Raw genomic sequence first — 24,272 nt, forward strand, 5'->3', positions numbered from 1 at the left:
GGGCCCTTTGGAGGAGATGGCTCTGTCCTTCACCATGTAGTCCCAGGGATCAGGTGCATGTCACTGGGCTTGGCAGTACGCATCTTTACCCACTGAGCCATCTTGGTAGCCCCACTTTCTCCTCTTGACAACTGTTTAGCAGGGGATGTGTTTATTTTAACACTTTCCATCAAGAACTAGAGAGCGAAGGCAGGACCTTGAGTGTGCTAGGCCAAAACTCTTCCCAATGCTACCGCCACACCCTACCCTTAGTTCTTATCTATTATTATTACTTTAAAGATTTTATTTTATTTTTAACTGTGTGTGTACATGTAAGTGTATGTGACAACGAGACAGGGAAACACACAGATGATACTTCTAAAATCATCCAGGAAAAAGTAAAAAATGACAGCATTTTAGAACATCTATTGTCTAAAAATAAGGGCCAGATGAATGAGCGCCATGTGTATGTGTCTACACTGGGTATAGGTTTACACTGGGTGTCTTCCTCCATTGTTTACCATCTTATTTTTGAGACAGGGTCCCTTACTGAACCAGGAGTTTACTGAGTCAGCTACGTCACCAAGCCCCAGGAATGTTCCTGCCTCCACCTCTCTCCAGTTCTGAGATGGCAGGTGCACACTACCACACTCAGCGCTTTACACAAGTGCTGAGGGTGTGAATTCAGGCCCTCCTGCCTGAGTGGCAGGCACTCCCCACTGAGCCATCTCCCCAGTCCTCCTCCCCCTCATTTGTGAAGATTGCAAAGCAGCACGCAAACTACCAACCATCTATCAGAGTAAGGCTGCTCCAGCTGGGGCGTCGGGAGCTTCGTGTCCCTCTCTCTGATGACGTGATTGAGGACATCCAGGTCCGAAAGGGTTGCATAAGGCTGAGCAGCATTATTGAAGAGTTCCCAAAGCGTCACACCCAAGGACCTGTGGACAGCAAAAGGGTCATGCTGAAGTCTTTAACAGCCTCATTTTTATTTAGAGTAACAGCAACTGAATGGACAAGATGTGTGTGGAAGATAAAATGGCTCTTATATAATCAATATTCCAATAAGAAAAAAAAGATCAATTTCTTTTAAATCAGGGTGAGCAGAACGCCTTTTTTGTTTGCTTGCTTGTTTATTGAGACAGGGTTTCTCTGTATGGCCTTGGCTGTCCTGGACTCACTTTGTAGACCAGGCTGGCCTCGAACTCACAGAGATCTGCCTGCCTCTGCCTCCCAACTGCTGGGATTAGAGACATGCATCATACTGGCCAGCAACAGAGGCCTTCTTGTATTTACTTCATCACTATGACAGAGTATAATAATATAATCACAGGAATTAAGCAATATGGTCACTTGCAACCTTAAAAACCTCAAAGAACCAACTGAAAGATTGACGGAATGGGTTAAAGCCTGACAAAACAGATCAATAATATAAATACTCTTGACTTTATGTGAACAAATTTCACTTCCCAATTAGACCTGTCACCTGTTGCTCTGGCTACCCCTAAGCACTCCAAGCTTGAGGCAGATGTCTAGTGCCAGAAGAGGCCTCAGGTTGGTGTCACCAAAGTGGGACACACTACCTCAGGGTCTACCTAACTAGCTCTTATGTTATCGCTGTTGTCTCATTGTGTAGACTAAGCTGAAACGGAATTCACCATGTATCCCAGACTTGTTTATAATCACCGTGGTCCTCCTGCCTCATCCAGCCAAGTGCTGGGATTACAAATTCATGACACAATGCCCATCTTTTCTTCCCCAACTTGTCCTTGCACCCCCAAGTTCTGTCTCCCCTGAAAAGGCCTTAGTTGCCTCGCTCAAGGAAATACTTTTCCTTTCCTTCACAGCCTCTCATTTCTTTCCACTAGTCACTGTTGTATGGGAATGTCTCTTATCTACTGGGTGTTCACAGGGAGTCATGCATGCCATCTGGGGGACGTTTAAATTTTTAAAAAATTAATTAAAAAGTTTAAAAAATTGTTAGGTGTATAGGTATTTTGTATGAATGCATGCCTGGTGCCATAGCAGCCAGAAGAGGGTATCAGATCCCTTGGAACTGGAGTTACAGATGGAATGTGAACTGCCATCCTGGTGCTGGGAGTACAATCTGAGTCTTCTGTACGAGCAGCCGGTCCTCTTAACCACTGAGCCATCTCTTTAGACTCTTCTAGAGTCATTTTAAACAAGTAAATTAGCACTTAGGAGCCATATAACCTTGTTTTTGCTTGCTTGCTTGTTTGCTTGTTTGTTTTTTAAACATTTCCAGTGAATTTTTGTTAGCAGTTGCGTCATGACTCAGGGTTCTGTGGTAGGGACCATCATATGCCCAGGTCCCCTTTACTATCTGGGGAGAAAGAGGGAAAACAGGAGAGGACGGTGGATTCAGGTCAGATCTTCCTAGGAAACATGCCTTCTGCTCTGCGGTCATCCCAGGCTGAGACCCATGACACAGGGCAGAGGTACCACTCACACACGGAGATGTCACCCCTCTTCACGGTCATTGTCTTCTTGCAGTGGTGGAAGTCCAGATAGTTCTGCCGCAGTTCTTGGTCTGGTTCTGGTTTGGGATGCGACTGTCAAAGAGGGCAGTTTTGTAGTTCTTGATTTTAGTCTTGATGTCTTCAGCCACGGTGCTGCTTCCTGAAGACTGCCCCGAGCAGCATTAATTCAATGTGACCCTTAGCAAAGACCATTTGTTTTGTTTTTTAAGTCAGGCTCTCACTATGTAGGCCAGGCTGGTCAGGAAATTACTATGTAAACCAGGCTGACCACAAACTCACCAAGATTTGCCTGCCTCTGTTTCCCAGTGCTGAAATGAAGGGTGTGCGCCACCACACATGGCCTATATCTAGCAGTCGGTGACAGAGTCAGTTTGGCTTGGGAAAGTGGAGTTTTTCAAGAGCTCCCTGTGATTTGCAAGTCTGTTTTCTTCCAGGTTCAGGTGTGTGGTTATGAGACTGTCCAATGTCCTCCAAGAAACCAACAGCAGCACCGGTGGCTTTAGTGGCTGTTGTGCAACCTGGTGTGCAGTTTCTTGATGCTGCTTTTACAAGTGACTGCACAGAGTCAGCGTATTCCATGTCCACATGGTCACTTCTCCTACAGGGAGGACGAGGATGGAAAGTCTCATGCCAGCCCAGACTTGCATCAGGCATGGATGACCAATGTAAGTACAAAAATGTTTCAGACAATGTCCAGTGACTTTAGAGAGCTGCCAGTTTCATTGAAGAAAATAAAGAATCCATGTGAAATGCTAAACACTAAAAGGTTTGTTTGGCAGGTGACGGAATGAACAGCGCGGCCTCACCTGGGCAGGCCTCTCTCTCTGCCTCAGGCTTGCAGTCTCCACTCACCTAGCCTCCTTCCCCCCTCCTTCCAGCAAGACATTCTCAGAGCCAAGCCCCAACGTCACTGTCACCGGCTCCAGGGGATAGGAAAGGAAGCACAGGCTTCCCTGCTTCTTAGACCCCAAGTCCTGCTCTTCTGGAAAGAAATGTGTCCTGCTCTCCCCACCTCCACTCTCAATTGTACATCAGGCTCCCTCGTCCGCCTTGGCAAGAGCAGTACACGGTGGGACTTGGCGCAGCTGCCAGGGACAGGGACAGGGACAGGCTGGACCAGTCAGGATAGCCTGGAACAGGGCCAATTCTGCCTCAGGCTCCGTTTGCATGTCAATCATGCTGCTAAGTGCAATAAAAATGCCAATGAAGCATAAAAAACAAAACAAAACAAAACAAAACTTCTTGAAGAAGCTAAGGTGGGTATGAAGGCAGGAACTTCCAGGTTGAAGCTGGAGTTCTGAGAACTGAGAATACAAAAGCCACCTTAGAGCCCTGGGGCATCTGTGCAGGCACCCGGGCTTCTCTGCACTGTCTGTAAGGCTCCATGGGAGGAGACCGCTGCAGAACAGGCCACAGCCCTGGGTCCACCCAGGTACGGTATCTCACAGAAGGACTCTGCTTCCGGCAGGCATAAGCCAGCTCCTGAAAGGCAAGCTGCCAGACAGGGAGTGAACAACTGCAGCTACAGTGACCAATGGGGCTGAGCTACAAATCTGTAACCAGAGTCCTCACTCCTGAGTGAAAAACATTTCAAGCTGACTCTGCAATGTCCCGCTAGAGCAGTGTCCTACATGTGGCAAGACACCCAGGTATCCAACAGCGGCAAATGCAGGTCTTCTATGGAGGAGTGCGTCTCAGTCTAGACTGCCATGGATTCTAACCATACGACAGGCCAGAGGAAACAGTGCACCATCCAGAAGCACAAGTGCTAAGGTGTTACTTAATGCAGTAATCTGACACAGATCACAATTCAGTTGTTTGAAAAAAGTAATTTTTTAAAATCAAAACCTATAAAACCCAACAGAGAGATTTAACATAATAGATAGCTGAAGAGAGAATTTGAAAAACAGAATTAGTAGAGGGAGCTCATGGTCTAGAACTGACAGAGTGGAATGCATAGGACCAATTAAGAGATACAAGGCAGAGTAGGAAGCAACAACACATGTTAAATTAGCCTTCCAAGGGCTGGAGAGATGGCTCAGAAGTTAAGAGCACCGACTGCTCTTCCAGAGGTCCTGAGTTCAATTCCCAGCAACCACATGGTGGCTCACTACCATCTATAATGAGATCTGCTGCCCTCTTCTGGGATGCAAACATACATGCAGACAGAGCACTGTATATATAACAAAAATCTTTTAAAAAGAAAAAATTAGCCTGCCAAAAGGATAGAAAATGAACAGAGGCAATATTTAAAGGAAAGGGGCTAAGAACTTTCTAGAACCAATGTCCTATCAACCTATAGATTTAGAAAATCATGCAGGGCGTGGGTGCACCAATCCACACCAATACAATTCACACCAGCAGACATCACTGTCAGCATGCTCTTGTGGACTGTGAACAATTCACCCTTGTTCATTCAAATGCTGAATTCTCTACCCCATTACCTGGTTTCAATCTACACACTGCACTGTGATGTTTACTCTAAGTATCTCCTGCCTCTAGTTTGTGTAAACATCCCACCATTTGTTCTCTGTATTGCCAATAAAAACCACCTACCCAATGGTGAGCAATAACAGAGACTAGGATGGGACATCCTGGTGAGTGAGGGGAGAACAAAGGCAGGAAGGAAGGGAGGGATGGCCGTGGAGAGGACCAGAAACACCAGGATAAATGAGCCCACCTGGGATATGGGTAGAAAACAAGTATAATATGGGAAATCGGAACGGGAGGAAATTATGCTAGCTTGGAGGCTTAGTCTGGAGTAATTATAATTATTGTGCAGCATTGTGCTTTTGGCTAATTAAATAGATCCTAGTCTCTCTGTATGGTTGTTTGGGTATAGATCCAGTTAAGGAGTAACCGCTGATTTATTAAAAGAATAAATCATGCCTTTAATCCTACCACTCAGGAGGCAGAGGTACGTGTATCTCTGTGAGTTCGAGGCCAGCCTGGTGTACAAAGCAAGTCCAGGACAGCCAAGGCTACACAGAGAAACCCTGTCTGGGGGGGGGGGGGAATCAGTATTAAATATTAACAATCATTTCAATATATCATAGAAAAATAGGAAAAGAGAAAGAAGTCAGAAAAGTATTTTTAGGCAGCCAGAGAGAACACGTCACATTGCCTTCAAAGAGCTTAGGCAAATTTACAGCTGACTACACAAAGCAAACATGGAAGCCAGGGGACAGTAGAATGACATCTTCAACATGCTCAGAGGAAATAACTGTCACCAAGTCAAAGTGCATTTAAGAGATGAGAACAAAGCAGGTAAGTGTGTGCAGACCCACAGAAAATACAGTCTGTTACCAGCAGGCCTCACTAAAGCAAACGAGGAAGAACACACTCTAAGCAGAAGGAGCTTAACCCAAGGGGAAGGTCTGAGGGCAAACCACAAAGCCCAACAAAACAAACAGGACAAAAGCAGTTTGTTATGTGGATAAATCTAAATGAACATTGATGTCAAAAAGTTAGCCAGGGGTGGTAGAGCACACCTTTAATCCCAGCATTCGAGAGGCTCAGGCAGGTGAATCTCAGTAAATTCGAGGCTAGCCTGGTCTACAAAGTTGAGTCCAGGCCAGCCAAGGCTACACAGAGAAACCTCCGTTTCAAAAAACCAAACAAATGAGCCGGGCGTGGTGGCACACACCTTTAATCCCAGCACTTGGGTGGCAGAGGCAGGTGGATCGCTGTGAGTTCGAGGCCAGCCTGGTCTACAAAGTTAGTCTAGGACAGCCAAAGCTACACAGAGAAACCTTGTCTCGAAAAATGAAAACAAACAAACAAACAAACAAAACAAAAAACAAAAAAACCAAAAAAACCCAAACCAAACAAAGAAAGAAAAGGAAAGTAACATGTTAGCTAGGCAGCGGTGGTGCACATCTTTAATCCTAGGCAGGAGCAGGCAGATCTCTGAGTTCGAGGCCAGCCTGGTCTACAGGGCAAGTCCAAGAGTCAGGACTACATGGAGAAACATGTTGTTGGAGGGTAAAAGAAAAAAATAGAAAACCCAATGACAAGACTTCTGTGCATGTGTACATGTGTGTGCACATGTGTTACACAGCTAAAAATAAATGTTCTAAGCCCTTTTACTCATCAAGAAAGAGGGTTAGGAAATAAAATAAGATTAAGATGTGCAGATTCACACGCATTCTAATTTCTAGGGTAACTGATAAAAGTATAGGCATAGTGCTTGCTTTGGCAGCACATATATACTAAAATTGGAACACTACGGAGAAGATTAGCATGGCCCCTGTGCAAGGATAACATGCAAATTCGTGATGTGTTCCACATTTTTTTTTAATTAAAGAAAAAAAAAAGTACAGGCAAGGAATGCATAGCTCCCAAATAAAGAGTGAAATATTGTTAAAAAAGAAAATTGATCCAAAGGAAGACAAGAAAAGGGAACCAAAATAAACAGAAAGAAGATTCCCTAAAATGTAGCTATCATTAAGAAAACCATGACACTATCAAGTCAAAGATTTAGATACAACATTTTAAGCATATTTTGAAATGACCCCTAAAAAATCGGTCTTTCATCTTTTCCATTCACTTCAGCAAATACTAAGTACCTACTGTGTTGTAGGCCCTGTAAAGGCACAAAGTGTACAACAGATGCTGGTTCGTTTTTAGTTGAGGAAAATGGGCAGAAGCAAGTGGCATTCAAAAGGCTCAAGATGTGTCTTTCTGCCTCTTGCATCCTAACATAATTAATTACTTTATACTCAAAGAGAAGGGAGTCAAGCCTTTGCTAAGGAAACCAAATAAAATGGCATGTCAGATACCTACCAGATATTACTGTATTTAGTCTGGTCTGCAGTCAGGAGTCTATCTTGAAAGCTGGTCACTAATTCTGGAGCTGTCCATCTCAGGGGGAAAATTTTTTTGTCGTCTGTCTCAATATAATCCTCCTGCACAGTCACAAGCACAGTGTTCAAGGGCATTCCACATAAGGGAAGCTTGACAGCTTAAGAACAAAACATTCTCAGAAAACACACATCCAACCCCAAAACACAGTGTGGGGAGAGGGGAAGCAGGCATGCAGAGACTTCTGGATGGAAGGAAGACGGACGTGCATGAGGTATTCCTCTCAAGTCTGGAGGTTTTTTGAACAGGTCTCTAAGCCACGGTGCTTGCTCAGTCACCTTTAGCATAGGCTGGCCTTCTACACTGATGCTGGTTACCACAGGTGACATTAAAGGTTGTCCTCTACCACTTACCAGCAGCAGAGTGACGGTGAGCTACAGACATGAGGAACCCTCTTCCTTATAGCTGTAAGTAAGGCTGAACAAAGCCAAGCCCCTTTGTGAGGGGTTAGAAAGGTAGTGCTGGCAACAACCTCACAGTACACAGTAAGTGCTTCAGACACTACAGCTAGCACTTGGGCAGAAAGCCAATCTCAATTTGCATATTTTGAAAGCATTAGCACTCGGGTCCTCACAGGAACCCACTGAATGACAGATAAATGGTATATTTAGGTTGCTGCTTAGAAAACAATGGGTATTACAGCAATAGCATTCTTTTTTAAAGAATGATAAAGAAAAACGTAACAGCTCATTTAACTTTATGTGCATGAATATTTTGTCTGACTGTATGTATGTATACCATGTATGCCACAGAAACCTAAGGAGGAGATAATAAGAGGCTGTCAAATCCTTTGGAACTGGATTGCAGACTGTTGTGAGCCTCCATGTGGGTCCTGGGGACTGAACCTATGTCGCCTACAGTAAGAACAGTAAGTGCTTCCACCACTAAGCCATCTCTCCAGCCCCAGCAACCCCTGCCCATGTCCCAACACCTGCTTCAGCCGAGCTCAGCAAACATATACAGATGAAAACCTACTGATTTGTTTTCTGTAGTAGTGTATTTGTAACTGTTTAAAAAAGACAAAACCGTGAATATTAGCTTTTTTTTTTAAATATTAGCTTTATTACACCTGCAATGCAGTTTTACTGACTGTAATGAGAAACATCTATAGACGTATGTGCTTAGCTCTACAGATATTAATTAGCCATTTTGCCCACATGCTAATTATAAGTTTTGTTATACAGGGCTGGTGAAATGGCTCAACAGGTAAAGGCACTTGTTGTCAAGCTTTCTAACTTGAGTTCTGTCCTGGGGACCCACCCAGTAGAGAGAACTGACTTCTGCAAGCTGTCTTCTGACTTCCTCATGCATGCCCTTCCATGTATGTGCCCACAAACATACACATCCTCATGAAATAAGTAAGCATACAATTAAAGTATTTTTAATATTGTTCTTTATATAGTTTTCAGTCAAACGGAGCCAATTACATGAATTACAGATGTCTTTAACCCACTCTTCAAGCATAAGCAGTGTTTTTCAACCCAAACTCCATGACTGACATTAAGCAGGTTAAGGAGATAGCAGGCAGAACTTTCCTTACCTTGTATCTGCTGAATCCTATTCCATAGTCACCCACTTTGACATTTAAGTCGGAGGTAAGAAAACAATTCCGTAGGGCCAGATCACTGCAAATGAAAGAGTAAGGTCGGTGTAAGAACAAATAAGATCCACAGGCAGGATCTCGACGCACAGAACTGCTGCAGTCAGAGGCTTCCTTTAGAAACCAACCCTGCCCTCAGCTCTCTGCTTACTAATTACTGTCCCATTTTTTTTCATAGTTTAAGAGTTATATTCTGGCCAGGCGTGGTGCTACATACTTTTATTCCCAGCACTTGGGAGGCAATGGCAGGAGGATCTTCATGAGTTTGAGGTCAGCCTGGTCTACACAGCAAGTCTAGGACAGCCAGAGCTACACAGAGAAACCCTGTCTCGAAAAACCAAAAAAGGAGTTATATTCCATATTCCTAACCACATTTTAGGCACATAACTACAATCACTGATTAAGTACCGAACATACCTACATCCGTGGCTTGGATCAGTGTTTAAAGAGTAACTCACAAAGAACTTGAAAACACTGAAATTGGGGGCTGGAGAGCTGGCTCAGGGGTGAAGAGCACTGGCAGCTCTTTCAGAGGACCTGATTCAATTCCCAGCTCCCAAATGGCTGTCTCTAACCCCAGTTCCAGAGGATCTGCTACCATCATGCAGGCAAAAATATCAAGGCACATAAAAATAAATAAATCTTTTTTTAAAAATATAGAAATCACCTGGATTTTCTTTACAATTAGAAACAATCTCCTCAATGTATTAATAAAGGTGCAATCCAAAGATCCAAAAGCCACTGTGTGCCACCACTTGCCCTCAGTTTTCGAGACATGCAAGCACTGGCAGCAGGCCCTCTCCGAGAAGCTCTCACCTCTTCCCACTCACCCGTCCTGAGGGAGAAGAGGAGAGCACATTGTCACCATGTACAGTGTGTGGACAGGATTTGCTTTAAGAATGAGGTCATTTTCAAAATCTGGTATTTTGAGGGGTGGGACAATAACTTGATACCTAATGTGCTTGCCTTGCAATCATAAGGATGGGAGTTTAATCCCCAGAGCCCACATAAAAAACCCTGGAGGTGCCGGGCGTGGTGGCGCACGCCTTTAGTCCCAGCACTCGGGAGGCAGAGGCAGGTGGATCACTGTGAGTTCGAGGCCAGCCTGGTCTACAAAGTGAGTCCAGGACAGCCAAGGCTACACAGAGAGACCCTGTCTCGAAAAACCAAAAAAAAAAAAAAAAAACCCTGGAGGTGACGGTGCATACTTGCAAACCCAGAGCTGGGGAGGCAGATACAGGAGGCCAGCCTAGCCTACCTGGTGAGTTCCAAGGCTGGCAAGACACACTGTCTCAAAAATAAAATGAACAGAAAAAGCAACGTGAGAAATTGTCTAGTGGCCTACATACACATATCAAACAAACAAACAAACAAAATGTACTTTAATAAGTAAAAAATAAAACAAAACAAGATAAAAAAAAAACCAAAACATCCACCTTTTAAAAAAAATTGTTTTAAAATTATGTGTATGGGTGTCTATCTGTGCTTGGGTTTGTGAACCTGAGTTTAAATGCTCAGAGGCCAGAAGTGGGTGTTGGATCCCCTACACCTGGAGTTATAGGTGGTTGTGAGTTGCCTGATGTGGCTATGAAGCCCTCACTACCCAGGTGTTTCTCTAAGGAAGACCTTCTCTTTCCCTAAGTGACTCCGTTTTCTTATTTACTAGCTAGAGAAAGAAACAGCACCCACTAACGAGTGCAGTGGCTGAAAGTACCTTTGCTAGTGGGTGAAGAGCTCAGACTCTTCCATCAACAGCTATAAGGGGCAACAGTGGGTGGCTGCAACACTGCCTCTTGCGTGTGTCGGTCTCAGTGGGCATGCTGAGTGTAATTCTGATTTGGTTTACTGAATGGCTCTCTATGCTGTTTCTGTGTGGTGATGTGCACAGCACTTCATCATGAAGCCTTTGTGATGGTAGTTAGTATCTAGGGCAAACCGTGGATACTTTTTGACTTTGCTGTCATTAACAATATAGAATCTTCCAACCTTTTCTCTCTCTCTTAATTTAGTGTATATGCATGGAAGCAGGGATTACAGAAGCACAATTTTTTAAAAGTACACACAATGTTTTGAAAATGTTAGCTAGGCGTGGTCACGTCTTTAATCCCAGCACTCGGGAGGCAGAGGCAAGTGGATCTCTGTGAGTTCGAGGCCAGCCTGGTGTGCAAAGCAAGTCCAGGACAGGCAAGGCTACACAGAGAAACCCTGTCTCGGGGAGGGGAGGGGAAGGGAGAGAGAGAGAGAGAGAGAGAGAGACAGAGAGAGAGAGAGAGAGAGAGAGACAGAGAGAGAGAGAGACAGAGACAGAGGCAGAGACAGAGAGACAGAGAGAGAGAAACACAGAGACAGAGACAGAGAGACAGAGAAAATGAATACGAATATGAATATGTTAGGATTACAGACTAGATTCAAAGTACTGCTGTGATTGGCCTCCAAATGCTAGCACTAAGTATTCTTTGCATCTATTAATGTGCAAAGCTATGGAACAGAAAAAACACAAGATGCTAGCGTGCAACTTGACGTCAAGGCTGCTCAGGTCAGGAAACACAAACGCAGCCAGCATTCTCCTTCAAGTTGAAAAACAGGTCTGGTGACGAAGTTGCCCAAGCTCCAGCCCTACCTGGCTCTCAGAAGGCACTGCTGGGCACTCCACTTGGCAGCAGGCCCAAGGGTTCACATCTCATCACCATTTGTTTTTAACTTGGGTAGCTATACATCACCCCTGCCCATCTGTGTGTGTGAAAGGGTTCTCTAGTGCAAATGGTTCAAGGTGACCAATCCTAGTTCCAAATTAACCAATGCCAAGTTTCTATCTACAGGAAACAGTGAAACCAAGTTCCCGATACAGAGGGTGACAACAGGAAGCCAAACGCCTAAGAGCCACTGAATACTCTTCCAGGAGCTTGGCTTAAGCCATCTTATCCGATCTTGTTAACAGTGCTACTTGGTAAAACAGATCCCCAACTCTACAGAAAAAATAAGCTCAGAGGGGTCAAAGGAGACTCCTAGTTGCAAAGCTGATGAAAGGAAAATAAACACCCCAACCCCCGCTGGCCCTCACTGTGTGTCTGCAGCAACAAACACTGAGGCTCTCTGAAGGGCTTTGCTGTGTCCATCACACTGTGGATCTTAGATGTGTACGCAGCAGATTACATCAAGAAGCTGGCTGGGGTGGGCGGGGGCACAAGCTTTCCTAAAGAATTGGTGGCCTTTTTCCTGTTTCTTGGAGCCACCTGGCTGGGCTTTGGGAATGCAGAATTCTTCCACTGTGAAATCTGGTCTAGACATAGAGGACAGTGCCTATGAGCTGTCCGTGACTGCTGGCTGGGCTTCGGGGGACTGGTGATGGGATGGGATAAGGCCTCCTGAGTAGGTTTTTCCTTGGGCTGGCCAGGTACCAACAAGGCTGTGCTCTGTGGCTCTCCACTGACTCCAACTTACTGTCCCACTGTACACAACTACAAAACTACATAAAATACTCAAATAAGCAGTTTCTGAGCACTGAATACCAACCTGCCCAGGTTTCGACCCTAGAGGAGTGTGACAGCAGAGGTCAGGGTCACACTCCATTCCAGCTCAGAGTCTAGGCCTAGGGAATGGAACTTCCTAGTAGTGGACCCCAAGACATGGAGGCCGAAGCTGAGTACACAGGAAGAAGGACGCTTTGACAACGTCTAAAACCAAGCCTGGGCTGGGGCATGGCTCGGTTCGATTAGAGTCCCTACCTAGGATCCTTGAGTGAGGGGCCAGAGACACAATTCAGGGGTATACGCAAGGCCTTGAGTTCCATCCTCAGCACCGACAAACACAGAAAGTGTCTAATCAAAATAAAAAACAAAAACCACACCAAAACTGTTACCGAGGCCTACCTGAGTTGTCAAGTAACTACCTCTAGGGCAAGGCCTTGATGGTTTTCACCACCAAAGGTGGCCAAGAATCACTTGGGGACTCCAGCTCCCTAGCCCCTAACAAAACAGAGCAGCAGCAGAGGTGGAGTGGGAGGAGAATGGGCACATCCCAGGAGCCAGTGCAGGGCTGAGGAGCCTCCCTGGCATGTGAGCGAGGACTCTGCTTCTGAGAGGGACCCTGGGTTCTGGCCTATCCTCTCAGGTTCCTGTACCTATAATGTACACGGTAACCAGATATCTTTCCTGTGAGTGAAAACACCAGCATTAACTACCCATGAGACAACCTCCACAGAGCCAAGTCTAGACTAGAGGCCATGCTGGATCAGGATCAATGAAAGCTGACATATTTTCTGTGTGCACCTTTGTAATCAGTGGCCCAAGTGCTAGTTACTAGGTTAGCTAGCATTCTCCACCTGGAATGCTAATTTTCTCAGGCAGCCTGCCCTGGGCTAACTTAGGAAAATATAGCATTTGGTGCTTTATTATTTTCTACAGAGGGTGTTAACTCGTGGGGCACAGACACACCAGTAGATGGTGTATACCTTGATTTACTGAATCCCATGTGGCTCAGACTAGCTCCAAACTTTATGTAGCTGAGGATGACCTTGAACTTCTGGTCTAATTTGCCTCCATCTCCCAAATCTCAGATGCCAGGACATGCACATCCATACTTGCTTTCCTTGAGGCTTGGAGGATGCCAGGCCAGGATTCTCTCAACTAAGCTATACACAGATGCCACACTAACTGATTGGGCAGCAACGGCTCTTTCTGTGCTGTCAAGTGCAAAGCTGTTTGTTTGGTTTTTAAAAATTCTTCCTTCTTTCCCTCTACCCTTGCAGGTAGTACGAATTAACAAACTAGTAGGAACAATCTTTCTACATAGTGTGCACATCAAAACAAACAAAGAAGAGTACACACTGTTACGACTACTAAATTGCACCTTCGTGCTTAAGATATCACAATACAGAATTCCCTCCTGTTAACCAGCCTAGTCATCCTAAGCCACACTGTGTAACATTCAATAGTACAGACAGTTGAAGCTTACATTAGCTCCCTTGTGAATGTCTCTGCCATATGCCACCCTTTCAAGTAATAACTGGGGTTATTACTTTGTCTGTTTGAGGTAGGCTCTCATTATGTAGCCTAAGCTATCCCAGAATTTACAATTCTATTGCCTTGGCCTCCTGACCACTGGGTATAAGTTTTGTTTCTTTTAAAGAATCTTTTTAGCAAGCCTGGTAATGGTGGCACATGTCTTTAATCCCAGCATTCCGGAGGCAGAGGAAATTGGATCTCTGAGTCAACTGGGTGTGATGGTGTGCACCTTAAATCCCAGCATTCAGGAGGTAGAGGCGGATGATCTCTTTGAGTTCCAGGACACTCAAAGAGGATACACAATAAGACATAAGACCCTGGCTTAAAAAAAAAAAAAAAGGAAGGAAGGAAGGAAAGAAGGAAGGAAGGAAGAAAAGGAAGGCTGGCTGGCCACTAAGGCAGGTGGTACAGGAGAGGTTCCTCAGCACGCCCGTCATCTGGGTGGGTGCTCCTGTTGGTTGTCAAGTTAGCTACTTAGCCAGCTTGAGCATATGCACTGTTCGCACCGTTCGCTACAGTGACCTGCCTTGCTGCTCAGGAGGCCTTGGAAGAGGAGGACAGAGCATCCTAAGCTGGGTCATCTGTGGAATGGTGACAGCAACACGTGCCACTCACATGGCCTTCAGGGATGAAGGCTCTGTGTGCCACCTCTGAAACGCAGCCTACTTGAAACCCTTCGGTAAAGCTTTCTAAACATTACATAAAAACAAATTTTAACTAGGGTGGTTTACTAGACCAGTTCCCAACATAAGGACAACTTTGGGTTAGACAGGTGGACTGATCTATTTCAACCAAGCCCTCTGAGTCAACCAATATTCTAAATCTCAACTTTAAAATAATGCCATATGGAAGGCTACCCACACAAGAGGAATTTAAAGAACAGAAGTTTGCCCCACATGAGACTTTAAGTCAAACAGCATCTCTGTGTGTATGTGTGTGTGGACACCTGAGTATAACCTCAGGTATTGTTCCTCCACTGTCACACAATGCCACTCCCCCACTACTAGCCATTCCCTAGGTTTCCGTCTGTCTGTCTGCCCAGCACTGAGATTACAAGCCTGCAATGCCACGTTGGCTTTTATAAAAATGAAAAGCCTGACTAGGACTGGAAAGACGGCTCAGTGGTTAAAGGCACTTGCTACTGTTGCAGAGGGCCTAGGTCCCTCCCCAGCGCACACCCGGGCTCACAGCTGCGTGCAATTCTAGTTCCGGGCCATGCCCTCCCTGGACTCCGAGGCCACGGCCTGCATATGGACACTTACACACAGGCTAACACACATAACAACCACGATACATGCCTTTCCCACAATAAAGTAAACAAATAACAACACAGGCCACACTCTGGTCCTGTAAGTTCTTTACTAGCCAAGCTATCACCCACCCTGGCTGAAGCAGTTGCTTTAAAAAGCAGAATGTAACAGCTGCCAATGGTTCCAAGGCTTGTCTGTACCTTGGGCTTTGTGCTTGGGTGTTGTCCAGGCCATTTGACTTGTCCTTATTTGTTTTCAAGTCTCTAATACTTTGCCTTGAGGAAGCATGGGAAAACACTCCTGGTTATGACAGCTCTGTCATCTTTTAAGAACACAGTGGTGAACAGGCTTTATGCACACTTTCTAGTTGACTCTGGGATCTTCATGCTGTTGATTTCGATTGGAGACTTAAAATTTTTTATATTCTAATTGTATTTGTGTCTGTGTCTATGTATTGGGGGCAGGGGTGGCCCACAGGGGGAGCGCTACAGAGGCCAGAAGTAGTGAGATTCCCTAGTGCTGGAGTCACACACCATTGTGAGCTGCCTTAGGCGGATGCTGGGAACTGAACCTGAGTCCTTTGCAGGAACAGAATGAACCTCTGAGCCACCTCTCCAGCCCAAGACTTGTTTTTGAAAATACAAACTTCACAGACATCTCCTCAAGACAGATATGCCTTTTCAGATCTCTGGGTAATTAAGAGTTAAATAAATCAACTAAAGAGAAGACTAAGTGGTTAAGAGCACTTGCTACGCAAGCATGAGCAATGGAATTATGACCTCACGTGTCCCACTTGTGCCTGTAACCCCACCTTTTAGGTGAAGCAGAGATAGAGGCTCACTCAGGATCGCTGGCTTCCAGCCTAGCTGAAAAAAATGGCAGCCAGGAAGAGCTCCTCCCTCAAAGACACTCTCACTCAAAGATGGAGCGCAATAAAAAAAGAGATCTGACTCCCTCTTCTGGCCAGTGATCTTTCTGTTGTTCTTGGTTTTTTTGTTGTTTGTTTGTTTGGTTGGTTTTTTGAGACAGGGTTTCTCTGTAATAGCTTTGGCTGTCCTGGAACTCACTCTGTAGTCTAGGCTGGCCTTGAACTCCTGGAGATCCGCCTGCCTCTGCCTCCCAAGGGCTGGGATTAAAGGCGTGCACCACCACCGCTCAGCCACTGGCCAGTGTTCTTGACGCTACATATACATAAGGAAATAAATCTATTTTGAAAAATTAGAGCTGGGTATGGTGGCCCTTGCCTTTAATCCCAGCATTTAGGAGGCAGATGCAGGCAGATCTCTGAGTTAGAGGCCAGCCTGGTCTACAAAGATAGCCCAGGACAGCCAGAGCTACATAGAGAAACTCTGTCTCGAAAAAGCAAAAATAAGAAAGAAAGAAAAAGAAAAAGAAAAAGGAAAAAGTGGAACTCAAAAATCCTGAAGTCTAGCCAAGTATGGTGGCACACGTCTTTAATCCCAGCACTAGGGAGGCAGAGGCAGAGGCAAGGCAGAGGCAGAGGCAGAGGCAGAGGCAGGCGGATTGCTGTGAGTTCGAGGCCAGCCTGGTCTACAAAGCGAGTCCAGGACAGCCAAGGCTACACAGAGAAACCCTGTCTCAAAAAAGAAAAAAAAGAAAAAAAAGAAAGAAAAAGAAAAAAAAGAAAGAAAGAAAGAAAGAAAATAAGCAGGCTTCTCCAATTCCTGGAGCCGACTGGCCACCTGAGCTGGGAGAGAAGAAAGCCCTCGGGTGTTAACCACCTGAACGAAGTACAAGGTGCAGCCACCAGGGGAGGCCCTGCTCACAAAGCCACACAGCCCAGAACTGCCTGCACTCAGGGTACAAACAGGAGGAGACCTAATCCTGACACTCTTAAGCCAACCTGTTAGGTGGTGAGAAACCAAAGCCGCCACCTACAGAGAGCCAGCATCATGATGGGGAACTCTTAAGGAGATTCCAGCCTAAAGCAGACTGAATCAGAGGTCAGGAGAAGCCGGAAACACTCACTCTCGACTGAGGCCTGTGCACTTCTTATACTGCTTCAAATTCCTTGATTATCTTCTAGACTTCAGGCTATGTTCATTCTATTCCTCGGCGTTGGCTTAACTGAAACCCAGCTCTATACTTACGTCTTCACGCAGAGAGCTCATGCTATAACCTGATCCCTTTGGTTCCTTCCTTCCTTCCTTCCCTTCCATCTTCCATTCCTCTGTCTGGCCTTTGTTTTTTGTTTTGGTGTTTCTGAGATAGGGTCTCATGCACCCCAGGCTGGCCTCAAACTCACTGTGTAGTCGAGGATGCCCTTAAACTTCTTTCTGATCCTCCTGCCTCCTGGGAGCTGGGATTATATATTTGTACCACTATGCCCAGTTCATCAAGCCCAGAGTTTTAGGCATGTTAGCAGTATACAACTAAGCCACACTTCACCCCCAGCTCCTCTTCCCAGACCTCATAACCTCTTCAGATAGCAGCAACAGCGGCGATGTGAGGTGTGCATGTGCCCAGCCAAACCTACCTGTGCAGGAAGTGCAGCTTGTGCATGGCTGCCAAGCCTGCGGCGATCTCGCACGCCATCCTCTGCAGCAGCATGGTCTGTGAATCGCCCCGCACATGCTCTTGCTCATTGCGCAGATAAGCCTTCAGGTCGCCCTGCAAACACCAGCTGACGTGAGTATCAAGTGCAGCACCAGAGGAAACCCAGCACCTTGGGAAGCACCGTGGTTGATATGAACTATTAAGATGACTCACTAGAACTGCTTACAGGTAATGCCAACCAAACCAACATCTGAAGTACACATTATTTTCATTTGAGAGTCACAAATACATACAAGAACAAAACAGTAAATGAAATCTAATTTTATCACGATGCACATTTAAACTAAGTGCAGTGTAGAAACCTTCAAGTATCACAGACCTGATAGGGAGAATTTTGTTTTGTTTTGTTTTTAAATGGTGCCATTTACACCACCTAACTTCCATTTCCAGGACACACGTTGCCAAGTCAGTACTTTATCCCAAGGTTCCATGACCACCATTTATGCATGAGCAAGCCAAGGAGCAAGCAAGAGGAAGGTGGAAGAGGTGAGGAAAGCCACTGAGTGCTAGTGATGTGGCTCAGGTCTCAGTCAGCTTCTTTCCCCAGAGACCAACACGGGAAAGAACGTTCCGGCCACTTGCAAACACCAATTCCAATAAGCCTAGGCAGAGGATGGCAGTCTGTGCAGGAGAAGCGACAAAGCCCAGTCAGACTCACAGGCATTCGGCTCCCAGCTACTCCCCATGACTGCTCTAGGCTTCCTGTCTAGGATGATGCACAGACATCATATCTGCTCGGGGGAGGTCACTTGAGTAAATACTATGTTATATTCTCCTTACACAAGAATAGGTATTTACTGCTGTGGCCTAATCCAAATAAAAGCTTTCTGCGGAGAGGAATGTGCTCAAGAATGTGTTTGTATTTGGAGGCCTGGCATCTTCCTAAACCATTCTTAGTTTTGTTTATTTGTTTGTTTTTTAAAGATTATTTATTACATATACAGTGTTCTGTCTGCATGTACACCTGCACTCCAGAAAAAGGCATTAGATTTCATTATAGATGGTTGTGAGTCACCATATGGTTGCTGGAAATTGACCTCAGGACCTCTGGAAGAGCAGTGCTCTTAACTCTGAGCCATCTCTCCAGCCCTCTACCTTAGTTTTTGAGAGTATCTCCTATTGGCCTGGGGCTTGCTTACTAAGCCTGACTGGCTGGTCACCTAGTTCCAGGGAAAGAGAGAAAGAGAGAAAGAGAGAAAGAGAGAGAGAGAGAGAGAGAGAGAGAGAGAGAGAGAGAGAGAGAGACCACTTTTCCTGGCTTTTCTTACATGAGCTTTGGTGATTTAACTCAGGTACTCATGTGTGTATGGTAAGCATTTTATCAACTGAGCCGTCTCCCCAGGCCCAAGATTGAATATTTTTTATGATGTCTCTAAGGTAGAATGCAACACAAGATCTTTCAGCTTCCTTGAATCCAAATCAAGAAAAGCCTGAGAGGATGGGTAATCTCCTTGACCAACTTCTTGTAACTTCTGAAGAGAGCATTATTTATCAGATTCCTCCCAGGATAAAGGCTTCGCACATAATATTCCTCCACTGACAGCTATCCATATTTAATTCCTGGTACATGACAATGCTGTGGCTAGGTCCCATCTACGACCTCCATTTGTTTCTATTCCTATTTTCAAGGATCCTGGCATCAAAAAAAGTTTATGTTGACAACTGTGGCTACTTTGGATTAATCGTATTTTGTTGTTTTGAGGCAGAGTCTGGCTATGTAGCGCAGGCTAGTCAAAAATCATCATCTCATCCTCCCAAGGGCTGGGATGTACCATGTGTGCTTTTGAGCACTGTGTAAAATACAGAATGGTTCTGTATCTGTTACCCATGGTGCACACTTTTTACAACCTCAGGTATTTTGCAGATAAAGAACTTAGAAGAGTCAAGAAATTTGCTTAAGAGCTAGCTGTGAAGATGTCTGTCTCTACTACCTGAGAAAAGGAGGTTGGAGGATGAGGAACTCAAGGTCATCCTTGGCTATAAAATGACTTTGAAGCCAGTCTGGAACATATGAAACCCTGTCCAAAAAAAAAAGGAAAAGAAAAAAAAAACTGTTCTAATAAACCATACTTATATTTTTAGTTTAGTAAGTAGTAAAGAAAATTCTAAGCCGGGCATGATAGTGCACGCCTTGAATCCCACCACAAAGGAAGACAGAGGCAGGCGGATCACTGTGAGTTCTAAGCTAGCCTGGTCTACAATCAAGTACAGGACAGCCAGGACACATGTACACCACGCACATACCCAATACCACCGTGTACACCAAGCACTCACAATGATCACCAGTATCAGCAAGTACACCCAGACCACTGGTCACACAACAGCACAGCCATGCACACTCACACCCAGCCATGGCATTAGGTTAGAGTCTTTGAGTTTCTTCCCAAACATGGAAACCTCTCCTCTTGTTCCTACTAGAATGTCTTCCCCAACACAAACACCTCTTCATAAAAGCTAGGTTTTTCCAGCTTCTTGAATTGAGGAGATGATTAAAGATTTGGATAACAGGTTAACTCAGATAAGTTCCAGCAGGAAACCCAAGACTACTGGCTTGCAGGCTACTCCTAAGGCAGCCCCTATAGAAACAAAACATGGAAACAGCATTTACATCCACAGATGCTGTCAATCAAACAGCAGTTTTTAAAAGTTATTTGATTTTTTTGCTTAAGCCCTTTGCTGCAGCAATACCCAAACAAAAAAACAAAAAACAAACAAAACGCTACTTTCACATAATCATGCTACATCTTGCCAACTATAAAGCAACAGCAGCTCACAAATGACTGTGGCTGTGAAAATGTAGTCCTGATAGCTGGAGTTGTTTTTCAAGGTCATCTAAGGTGTGTTAACTGCCACCCTGTTCCTGATTTGCCTTCTTCCGGTGACATACAACCCTGAGTGACCCTCAAGATCCTCAAGGGGCCCAGACATGGCCCTCAAGGAGGAAGACTTGGTTTGGGTGTGTGGGATCTATTGTCGTAGGACTATGGTCTAGAAAGTATTTTGAAACTCTCCAGATACCACAGTTTAAAACAACAATCAATCAGTGGCATGTGGTTGACATCTTTCTAGTGCCAGGACTTGCAAGGCAGAGCAAGATCTCTGTGAGTTTGAGGCTAGCCTGGTCTACGTATCAAGTTCCAGATTAGCTAGGGCTATAGAGAGACTCTGTCTCAAAATATACAAACAAATCAAGAACAGCTTTCAATTGCAGTAGAGGAATGTTTCTCCTTTAGAAAAATTCTAAAAAGATTAATTTTATCCAAGAACAAATCAACCCAAATTTAGGGTGGGAGGGCTGCAGAGACAGAAAAGAGTAAGACAGAGAAACATATACAAGAAATTGAACCCAAGGCCACACACACACTGGGCAAGTGCTCTACCACTGAGCTCCATTTCAAGCCCTCTTTTAGCTTTTTATTATGAGGCAATGTCTCATTGTGTTGCCCAGGCTGGACCTGAAGTTGTGATCCAATTGATTCAGTCTCTTAAGTAGCTGAGATGACAGGTGCATGCCCACAGGGCTCAGCTTGTCTTACTTATATTCTAATGGTGCTTAGTGAGTAGATGTGGACAATTACTACTGTCTGTTATGTAAAAAAGAAGCCGGTCACAGTGGAACACGCCTTTAATCCCTGCACTTGGGAGGTAGAGGCAAGTGGATCTTCATGAGTTCAAGGCCAGCATGGTCTACAAAGCAAGCCCAAGACAGCCAAGGCTGCACGGAGAAATCCCTTCTTGAAAGAAAGAAAGAGAGAAAGAGAGAAAGAGAGAAAGAAAGAAAGAAAGGAAGGAAGGAAGGAAGGAAGGAAGGAAGAAAGAAAGACAAAGAAAGAAAGAATTCTCTTTACCCAGGTTTTTAATTTTTCAAGAAAACCCAAGAAAGACAACTTATCGACACTAGATGGCAACAGAGAGCTACACCCAGCATTAGGGAGAAAAGCACCTAACAGACTTCTTGCTTGGAAGTACATGGGCCACTTACAGCCCTGCTAAATTCCTACACAAAAGGTCAGTGGTGCTGTCTGCAGCCTTCTGGCAGACCACTGAGCACAATGAGTTCTTTTTTGTTTGTTTGTTTGTTTTTCGAGACAGGGTTTCTCTGTGTAGCCCTGGCTGTCCTGGACTCACTTTGTAGACCAGGCTGGCCTGGAACTCATAGCAATCTACCTGCCTCTGTCTCTTGAGTGCTGGGATTAAAGGTGTGCGTCCCCACGCCCAGCATGAATTCATTTTTAATACACTTTATTTTAATTTAGTTTAATGATAACCACTTAATGTAATGGAAACTGTAAATACCTTCATAACTCAAACACTGGTCATTTCTATGTCTAAGTGTTTAAAGAACTTTGTTTTGTTTTGAGACAGGATGCCATGCAGCCCAGGCTGGCCTCACACTCAGGTAAGGATGATCTGAATCTCTCTCACCGCCATGAATGAGGCATGCCCAGTGTGTCCCCTCATGCAAAGGGCACGTCCCAGCTGAAGCCTCCTCAGGCCTGGGTCTGGATGATGCTAGCAGGGCTGCGCCTTCGCTGTGGAGCATAAGCGCTGCGGCCCGCGACACCCATCTCCGCAGCAGCCCTTCTCTTCTCGCAGCCTCAGAAGAAAAACAACAAAACTCAAAAGCGTCTCTCTCCACCTCCTCGCCCTAGTTTGCTCTTGCTATTCCCCTGTTCTGTCATTCTTCTTCAACAGACTCCTCCTATGCCTAGTCTGTCCAGGCTGCATCTTCTGGCTCTTCCCTCACATGAGCCTCAGTGCCCCCAGCACACTTGCACCTACTATTAGCTAGAGCCCCGGAACCCCCATCCTCATAGTTAGCAGTTTTGCCAAGTGCCAGGAAAAAACAAACAAACCAACCCAGGGGTCTCATTCTTCCTTCAGGCTCAGCCTCTTCGTGGGACAGCATGATGGTTCAACACCAAGCCTGACAGTCTGAGCTCTGTCCCCATACCCCACGTGGTGAAAAGAACCAACTCCAAGAGGGCCTCCCATGGCACACACGCTTCCACCCACCCTGCCCCACACAAAGTAAATGTAAAACATTATTAAACAAAATACCTTAGCCTTCCCCACCTGGCTTCCAGGCACCATAATCTCTGCCATGTCTTTCTGGTTTTTCAAAAAAGATTTGTTTGTCTGTTTATACAGTGCTCTGTCTGCATGTGAGCCAGCAGGCCAGAAGAGGGCACCAGATCAGTTTTTTAAAAATTATTATTTGTCTGTCTGTCTGTCTGTCTGTCTGTCTGTCTATCTATCTAGTGCTCTGTCTGCATGTGAGCCAGTAGGCCAGAAGAGGGCACCAGATCAGTTTTTTAAAAATTATTATTTGTCTGTCTGTCTGTCTGTCTGTCTGTCTGTCTATCTATCTAGTGCTCTGTCTGCATGTGAGCCAGTAGGCCAGAAGAGGGCACCAGATCAGTTTTTTAAAAATTATTATTTGTCTGTCTGTCTGTCTGTCTGTCTGTCTGTCTATCTATCTAGTGCTCTGTCTGCATGTGAGCCAGTAGGCCAGAAGAGGGCACCAGATCAGTTTTTAAAAAATTATTATTTGTCTGTCTGTCTGTCTGTCTGTCTGTCTGTCTATCTATCTAGTGCTCTGTCTGCATGTGAGCCAGTAGGCCAGAAGAGGGCACCAGATCTCATTATAGATAGTTATAAGCCACCATATGGTTGCTGGGAATTGAACTCAGGAACTTTGGAAGAACAGCCAGTGCTCTTAACCTCTGAGCCATCCCTCTAGCCTCCTGGTGTATCTACCTCACTAAATTCCTAGTGGCCCTTCCCTGGTTCATCCTCCTCCCACTGTTCTGTATCCATTCCATAGCTATGTTCCATGTGTGCTGTGCAGGCCATTCCCTCCTGGTACCTTGTGCATTTCTCCTAGGCTATCTAGGAGGCAGCTCAAGGCTAATGCACATCCAGAACACCAATACCAAAGTGGCATCACCATTTCTCAGCAGATCAGATAAAAATCAAAGATATCATTTGTAAATCCTGTCTTTAAATCTATCTCCAAGCCATAAATCTCCAGGTCTTGCCAGTTTTCAAAGTAAACCCAGGGCTGAAGGGACCGGAAGGCCACTGCTATCACGCTATCGGAAGCACATCCCACATCCACTTCTGTCTGAGCAGCCAAAGCTGACCATGTTGTTGTTAAGGCTGGGAGTTGAATCATGCTAGGCGAGTGTCTACGTCTAAGTTCAAGCCCCTCACTGGGGGATTCTTGGCAAGTGCTATACTGCTGATCTTGGCCCTAGCCTTTAAATTATTATTATTTTGATGTGACACATGTTTTGCCTTCATGTATATCTGTGCACACTGCATGTGTGCAGTGCTTGTGAAGGTCAGAAAATGGAAACCGAGTCACAGAGGGCTGGGAGCTGCCCTGTGGGTCCTGGGAATCAAAGCCCAGTCTTCTCAAAGAGCAGCAAGTGTTCTTAACTGCTTAGCAATCTCTCCAACCCCCAGTTCTAACCTTTTAAGTCCGTCTTTTAAAACA

The 24,272-nt window shown here is 45.2% G+C and overlaps 1 protein-coding gene and 1 pseudogene across 4 annotated transcripts in view; both read right to left on the reverse strand.

Moving 5' to 3' along the window:
• Positions 1-24,272, reverse strand: part of LMTK2 (lemur tyrosine kinase 2) — a 92,282-nt gene that overhangs the window by 15,079 nt on the left and 52,931 nt on the right. For all 3 annotated transcript variants that reach the window (XM_084762506.1, XM_084762507.1, XM_084762505.1), the window contains exons 7-10: positions 17,691-17,824; positions 8,881-8,965; positions 7,263-7,384; positions 768-917 (exon numbers count right to left, since the gene is read on the reverse strand). In XM_084762506.1, coding sequence (XP_084618632.1) covers positions 768-917; positions 7,263-7,384; positions 8,881-8,965; positions 17,691-17,824 — 491 coding nt within the window. The remainder of the gene's footprint in view (positions 1-767; positions 918-7,262; positions 7,385-8,880; positions 8,966-17,690; positions 17,825-24,272) is intronic.
• On the reverse strand, positions 927-2,629 carry LOC311586323 (cytochrome c oxidase subunit 6B1-like; annotated as a pseudogene). Its single transcript has one exon. The product of its transcript is annotated as a cytochrome c oxidase subunit 6B1-like (transcript).

This window comes from Acomys minous (assembly GCF_964271855.1).
Source record: "Acomys minous genome assembly, chromosome: 16".
NCBI lineage: Eukaryota > Metazoa > Chordata > Mammalia > Rodentia > Muridae > Acomys > Acomys minous.